The 7,982-nt window shown below is 51.6% G+C and overlaps 1 protein-coding gene across 1 annotated transcript in view; it reads right to left on the bottom strand.

The window, feature by feature from the left end:
- Positions 1-5,635: 5,635 nt before the first annotated feature.
- Positions 5,636-7,982, bottom strand: part of Pnma6f (PNMA family member 6F) — a 2,922-nt gene continuing 575 nt past the window's right edge. Inside the window, exons 2-4 of the mRNA XM_023705374.1 lie at positions 7,759-7,974; positions 7,471-7,641; positions 5,636-7,375 (exon numbers count right to left, since the gene is read on the bottom strand). Of these exons, the coding sequence (XP_023561142.1) occupies positions 5,636-7,375; positions 7,471-7,641; positions 7,759-7,974 (2,127 nt within the window). The remainder of the gene's footprint in view (positions 7,376-7,470; positions 7,642-7,758; positions 7,975-7,982) is intronic.

Below are 7,982 nucleotides of genomic sequence, written 5' to 3'. Positions count from 1 at the left end.
GGTCTGGCATGGCTTGAATAGTATCTTGAATAGTTTGAACCATAACCTTGGTTTTCCCTGTATAGTCAGCATTGATGATACCAGGCAACACCTTGAGACTACTGCGGCCTAGCAAGAGATTCCATTCCATGAGGCAAAGGTCCATAGACTCCAGTAGGAATAGCTTGGGGTCCCATTTGAGAAGCTAGTATGAATCTGGAGGGACTGAGGGCCAAGCCTCTGCTGTCTTCTGTTGCTCACCAGAGGTGAGAAATGTGCTTGGTGTTGGAGGGCAGAGCTGAGGAGGAATTAGGGAAAATGCCCCCACTGTTTGGCGAGGCCTGGGCAGGTCCTACTGGAGTTTTCTGAAATGTATCAGCCTTTCACATCAGTTTTAGGTCTACACTCATTTGCCGTGATATCCTGATCTACACTTTGCACTACTACCAGGTTTTGTTAGAGAAACAAATAATGGCTGTGCTGCCCCCACAGGTGCAGCAGAACTTCAGGAAAAATGTCCCCTGCCTCTGTAGCTGAAGCTAGTAACCCTGTTCTCTCTCCCTTCTCTTAGGTTGTGGATGAACAACCTGAGTGACTCATGCTGCCAAAGGCAGCCCCATGCATATGTGAGGTGCCACTGTCTGCACAAAACCTAATCATCTCAGCTAGTGTAGCCTGGTTTTTGTGGGCTCGTAGAGCCTCTTTACACCATTAGTTTACATTTTTCAAAGGCCACTTGTGGAACTCTGAACTTGTTGGCCTCTGTGTCGCTTAAACTCCTTCTGCTAGCCTGATGTAAATGTGCAGCAAAATCCTGGAAAGGCTTTTCAGGACCCTAATGAACAGAAGTCAAATTAAGGGATATCTCACCCTTTGAAGGAAGTTCCCTGCAAGCCCTTGTGGCAGCTACTTTAACTTATCCATATACTTGCAATTCAAAAGTAAGTTTAGGGCATGATGTAGCTCAGCAGCACAAGCATCTGTGTGACAAACACAGGGTCCTGAGTTCAATTCCTGGTATCAAAAAAAAAAAAAAGGTACAGCTTCATGAAGATGGAGAACTTGTCCAGGATTATTGGACACTTGAACTTCACTAACAGGGTAGACATGTTGAAAAACCTCCATGGATACCCCCTATACACCCACCCCCCACACCCCACACACCCCACACACCTGTCTGACTTTAGTGTCAACTGCAAAGGAGAGAGAAAAAACAGCTCTACTCTCTGAGGGACAGAAATTCCACCCTGTGATACAGCAAAAGTTTTCTGAGCTGAAAAGGTGGGAATTTCCACTTGTAGTTCAGGTAAGGTTATCAAAGTGGCTGTTATTCCAGTCTTTTTCCCACTGTGCTGCAAATCAAACACTTCGTGATCATTCCAAGAAACTTATGTTCCCTGAAGCACTCCTTATGCAAATCCAAAAAAGCAAATATAGAATTAAGACTATTTGCCTCATATTTTACACCTGATGACATCAATTCTGTCAATGTACTCTTCTCCCCTTTCATGCACACAATGAGAAGTGTCCCCTCACCCACTATTTCTTCTTACCCACTTCTCTGATCAGACACCTATGTTTTGGCCCACATGACTCTCAAGGTCGGGAGGGGTCGGATGGTGAGAGGATGGAGAAGTAAAAATAAAACAGAAATCTGAGCGCTCTTCCCAGATGGGAGGAAAGGAGCTGCTCAACCTCCATTTTTAGCATATTTGTTTATACATTTGGCAGGTGTCACCTGACATCCTTTTGCCTAGCAGCCCATTGCTTGGATGGTCTCAGGGCTTGGTGTTACCTAGACTGAAGCCGCTTGTTCATGTGGCTTGTCTGGGGAGCTGTTCTCAGACTAGCCTTGCCTCACACCCATGTGTGTGATCCATTTCCAGCTTCTGTAGCTCCCTACAAGGACTCACTGCAACCTTATCACAAAGTACTTCTGCAAAAGCATCTTCCCAGGGACTGTCTATCCAACCTTGGACTAATGTTACTCTAGCTATTAATCACTGTGGCCAAAGACTTTTGTTTCAAAATATTTAAGATAATGCTCATTTTTGCCTTTGCAAACTTCCTCTTACCTCAATCGCCTTGAATGGGCTTTTTTCTTTGGAAAAATCTGTTTTTATATTGACATAACCAACAAAATGACAAAATGCTGCCAACATTGGATCTGTAAATACTGATGGGAATAGGGCACTACTCAAAAACAGGCCACATGATGGATGACAGGAAGTGAAGTCAAGTGGCAATGCTTCTGTGGAAGGCTATTGGGGAGTATGTGGCATTAGAGTAGAGAAAGGCTGGGGGCCAGGGCCCTACTGTGGCCCAGAAAGAGGGAAGGTCAGGAATGGGCTACACTGCTCTAAGACGGGACCACTGACAGGATTGGAGAGGCTTGCACAGCTCCAGGCCGATAGAAGCCCTAGAAGCATTGGTCCTGGGCTCCAGAAGTGCAACCCCTGGTGAGGAGCTGCAACTGGGATGTCTGCTGCTGTGAGTAGCAGTGCTCCTAACTAAAAATGTCGTAAGAAAACCCCTGGAGCATAAGGATCATTAACAGTCATATCTCCCCGCGGCTGATGGAAGTCCAAAGGGAACTAACAAAGCGAGTGTCTCTCAAGTGTACAAAGGATGCAAGACTACCCTTCGGAACTGTGCAGAAGAACAAGGGTCCAAATCGAGCCACGGTGCAGGCCTGGATAAGGGGCTCCTATGGCTCCCACCCACAGCTGTGCACAAGCACTGTGGCTTGTATCACCCATGTGGGAAGCAGATACTGCCACAACCACCAGAGCAGGAAGGAGGCAGAACTGCCACCACCTAACTGTAACCCATGGGGCTCCTGCTCCTTCCCATGTGGGGTCCCATTCAGAAAGCAGTGGATGCACCTGATTGGTGGAGCCAAATTCACTGCACTTACCCTAGCTCCAACAAAACTAGGAGAGCCCAGATCTGACGTTTTGCACTCCTATCATCAGAAGCGAACTCAGTAGCCTCATAAGGCCTCAACTATCCAGCGCCAAAAAAAAAAAAAACTTACGGGGCCAGCAAGATAGCTCAGCGATCTAAAGCACCTGCTCAGCCAGGCTTTGGCAGGTGCAGGGGACTGCGGTTCCATCCCCCGCACCATATGCCACGCCAGCCCAGCCCGCAGGGTGGGCGGAGCCGGCCAATAAAAAAAGGTTATGTAGCCACCAGGCCCACCTTAATGACCCAACATCATGCCACCACCCTTAGCATGAAACAATCCTCCCCATCCCACAGGGCTCCAAATGGCCCCATCTTCTCATTAACCCACTTTTCAGCACCATTTCAAGCTCTGCTCCAAGCGCCCGGGTAGCCTCCACCAATCAGGTGCAACCTTGACTTTTAATAAACAAGAGTATAGCAGAAAATGCCTCTCCACCCTCCACCAGTTCCTGTTTTCTTAAAAGTGGCTGGTCATTAGATGGATACTGTGAAGAACCAACCAAATATAGCCCAGCGTTCTGCTTCTTGCTTACAACCCTAGAAAACCTTCCCCGAACCTTCACAGCCTGGTACTTTTGAAATTATCAATCAGTGCCTGTCAATGTAAATAAATCCGCCTGAAAATCCTGGGTCTTTTCTGGGTTTCTGTTGGATGTCTTTATAGGCAAATAAAAGCCCAATGTAAACACTAAAACAAAATACAAGCTTTGCCAACTAGGAAACAACTAACCCCTTCCCCTCATACCAAGAAAGCAAGTGCCTAGCTATAGCAAATCAAGTCGTTTCTCCACTGTCTCCGCATTTAACTTACAAAGGTTCACTCGTTTTGTTAAAGCAAACGTCTTACAGCAGACATCTTCTAGTTTCTTGGGGAGGGGGGGTACTGAGGATTGAACTCAGGACCTTGTGCTTGCCAAGCAGGAACTTATGCCAGTTATCTTCCCTGGTCCCTTTCTTCTAAGTTTGAGTGCTGTCCTATTCATATCTACTCAAAACTTGTTAAAATTGGTAACTGCCTCAATTTCTACCCTTCAGAGAACACGGCCACGACTCCTATAGGTTCCATGCTTTTCCTGGCCTGCTCTCTTCTGCAAGAACACCAACTTGCAGTTTATGTGGACATTTGTCAATCCTCAGAAGTGCTGCAAATGCCTAAAGGTTTTCAGTGATATTTTGAACTTTTAGCTTACTAAAGAAACCACCCTGGGTGTTGTATAAACCCAGCTGCTGCAATACTTGCTCTCTCACCAAGGGTGCTACTGGACTTTTGGATGAACTGTTGTTTGTATAACCCTATCACACACATTGCTCACTCAGCAGGCCTGATTCCCTGGTGCATGCTACTCACAAGTGTCATCCCCCAATTAAATTTCAAAACTATCATGCCCCTCTAAGGTACACTGAAGCCCTAGACTAAATGGAGCACTTACCTCTCATTCTGGCTATCTCCCATGGGTGGTCAGCAGGGGCGCTTTTCTGTCCTTTCATCCCCGTCCTGTCCCCAGTGACCCCTTCCTTGATTTCCCATAGCAGAAGTGAAACTGAATTGCTGCACTTAAACTTTATTGAAAGCAAACATTAACTTAAGCTATTGAAAATGTGATGTCCCCACAAATATCCTTGCAACTGCTGTAAGCCATGGGTACTGCTTGCCCCAGGACTCCTGACAAAGGGCCTCATCCACCCCCCACCACAGTGGGGGTCTCTAAGCACGGTGGCCCTCCCTGAGGGGCCTAGATCTGCCTCTGGCCAGGACAATGGCCTCTAACAGTATTCATTCACCTCAGGGAGTCTCTATGGGGACTAATGCACTGTGGAGTGGCTAATCCCTACACATCAGAAAGCATAAGGAACATCACGGCACACCAAATAAACTGAGTTACAAATCGCACACACAGAACATCAAAACAAAGGCCCCAGCCTTCTCCCTGCATCCCCAGTCCAGTTCCTCCTGCCCAAAGTTGCAGTCCCAATCCCGGTGCAGTTTCCTCCTGTCTAAAGCTGTAGTCCTGATTCCAGTCCAGTTCCTATCCAAAGTTGTAGTCACAATCATGGTCACAGTCGCAGGGTGACTCTGTTGTCATCCATCCTTCCCTCCTTCTTGTGGACCAGTCTCAGGGTCACCGGACAGGACCTGCTCAGATGACAACACACACACCCACGAGAACAAGCCCAGATGCACTCGTAGAAAGCAGAGCTTGGGCTCTCTGGATCGGAGTGGGTAGAGCCGTGGTGAGGACAGAAGGAAGCTCAAGGCACAGGCCCAGGTGAGCCAGGCCCTCTGCCCAGGGTTGACCCAACTTCACAGCTTTGCACAAGCAGGCAGCTAGTGTGGGGGTGGGCGTTTGCCTGCAGTGTGGGTCAGGTCACGAGGGTACCTACAGACACTAGTGGGCTTCTGGAAACACAAAGCAGTTTGTGACGGGCACAGCAACAATGGAGGGGTGATGGGGCGGCTGGCCCTGCTGGAAGAGCCTGGCAGCCGGCACACTTGAGATGGCTTCTTCTCCATAGTGTACCCATGGTCACCTGAGTCACTTGGGAGAGGAGGTGGTGGTAGCCAGGATGCCTTGGAGAACAGAAAGTCACAAGAGTTTGGTGGGGGCTCCCAGGCCTCTCCCTGGTTTCTGCTCCAGAGTGATATAGAGGACCTGCCACCTGACCAGAGGAGCCCCTAGGCTTTCTAGGCCTATTCTCTTGGGGAGGACTTGGGAAGGCTCATCTCCCCAGCCCCGTCTTCATTTCCCAACTCTTCCATGGGCCCCTTGGCCTCCTCTTCTACCTGGCCGAGGCTCTCTGGCTCACAGCTAGACACTTCTGGGCCTGATGTAGAGGCAGTGCCCATAGGGGCTGAGGTGGGGGCCCCAGGGCTCTCAACGGGCCCTTCCTGGCCTAGGCCTGCAAGATCAAAAGATGCTTCATCTTCCTCAGTGGTTGCCTTTGGGGCATCATCGGTATCAGAATCAGCCTCAGCAGCACGCTCAAGATCAGGACCAACCTCTCCACGGGCCTCTTCCTGGGCTGGGGAAGACAGAGATGCATCTTCCAGGAGGGAAGCAGGCCCAGCAACCTCTCTGTGGGAAGGCCCAGCCTCTGCAGCCTCACCTCCCAACTCCTCACTTGCAGCAAAGGCAGCTTCCCAGGCTTCCGTCTCCTGCACCAGCTGAAGCAGCGCCTGGAAGCCAGGGGGGCGTCTCTCCAGACGCATCCTTCTCAGCTTTCTCTGCAGAGTCCAGTTTGGATTGGCCCGCATCAGCACCTGCCGGGCTCGCATCTGGTCTGCTGTGGCGGGGTGGATGGCCCCCTTCTCGATGGCTGCCTGCAGGAAGCCTTCCAGGCGCATGACATAGGCTAAGAGAGTCTCCTCAGGCCCCTGTGAGCAGATCAGAAACTTCAGCCGTGCCATCACCCGGACATCCGTGTTTCCAAACACCCGCACCAGCGCAGCCAGGCAGTCCTGCGCAGGGATATCCGGGTGCTCTTCCAGGAGCTCACAAATGACATTCAGGGCAGGGCCTTCCAAGGACTCCACCAGCCTCCTCCTCCTCTCTTTCTCCGAAATGTGGCGCCACAGGTACAGCATGTCGTTGACATGGTTCATCCAGCTCTCGAAGGACTCTTCCTCAGGATCTACCTCTTCCATCCCAGAAAAGGCTCTCAATTCCTGGTAGGCCATGTTTTCCAGGACAGGCTGCAGGACCTGGCCCCACTGCTGGGCTCCTGCTCTATGATGGGTTGCTGCAGCCCCATCCCAGGCCCCTTCTTCTCCTGGAAGGCCTGCCTCACCAGCAGCTCCTGCCATTCCCACAACTCCTATGGCACCTTCAATGCCTGTGTCACCTCCAGCTCCTTCCTCATCTGACAATCTTGCCTCATCCGCAGGTTCTGCCTCACCAGCACCTGCTGCCACACCTGGCACTCCTTCCTCATCTGCAGGTCCCATTGCTCCAGGTTCACCTGCATCTCCTGCCTCACCTCTATCTCCTGCCTCATCTGCATCTCCTGCCACACCTGCATCTCCTGCCTCACCGGCATCTCCTGCCTCACGGGCATCTCCTGCCTCACCTGCATCTCCTGCCGCACCTGCAGCTCCTGCCGCACCTGCAGCTCCTGCCGCACCTGCCACACCTGCATCTCCTGCTTCACCTACAGCTCCTGCCATACCTGCTATTCCTTCCTCACCTGCAACACCTGCTGCTCCTGGCTCTCCAGCAGCCCCTACCTCAGCTGCAATCCCTTCCTCACCTGCAGCTCCTGCCTCACCTGCATCTCCTGCCACACCTGCATCTCCTGCCTCGCCTGCAGCTCCTACTGCTCCTGCCTCTCCTGCAGCTCCTGGCTCTCCTGCAGCTCCTGGCTCTCCTGCAGCTCCTGGCTCTCCTGCAGCTCCTGGCTCTCCTGCAGCTCCTGCCTCACCTGCATCTCCTGCCTCACCTGCATCTCCTGCTGCTCCTGGCTCTCCTACAGCTCCTGCCACATCTGCTGCTTCTGCCTCACCAGCAGCTCCTACTGCTTCTGGCTCACCTGCAGCTCCTGCCTCACTTGCAGCTCTTTCCTGACCTGCAGCTGCTGGCTCAAGTTCAGCTCCTTCCTCATCAGAAGTTCCTCCCTCACCTGAAGAGCTGTCCTCGCCAGGAGCTTCTGCCTCACCAGGCGCTTCTGCCTCGCCAGGCGCTTCTGCCTCGCCAGGAGCTTCTGCCTCACCAGGAGCTTCTACCTTACCAGGAGCTTCTGCCTCACCTGCAATGCCTTCCTTGCCTGCAGCTCCTGCCTGAGCTGCACAGCTTTCCTCACCAGGAGCTTCTGTCTCACCTGCAGAACTTTCCTCATCAGAAGCTCCTGCCTCAGCTGCAAAGACCTCCTCATCAGGAGCTCCTGCCTCAGCTGCAAAGCTTTCCTCATTAGGAGCTCCTGCCTCAGCTGCAAAGCTTTCCTCATCAAGAGCTCTTGCCTCAGCTGCAAAGCTTTCCTTATCAGGAGCTCCTGCCTCAGCTGCAAAGCTTTCCTCATCAGGAGCTCCTGCCTCAGCTGCAAAG

This window comes from Octodon degus, unplaced genomic scaffold (assembly GCF_000260255.1).
Source record: "Octodon degus isolate 3935 unplaced genomic scaffold, OctDeg1.0 scaffold00218, whole genome shotgun sequence".
Classification (NCBI taxonomy): Eukaryota; Metazoa; Chordata; class Mammalia; order Rodentia; family Octodontidae; genus Octodon; species Octodon degus.
This window is presented reverse-complemented; position numbering and strand designations above follow the sequence as displayed.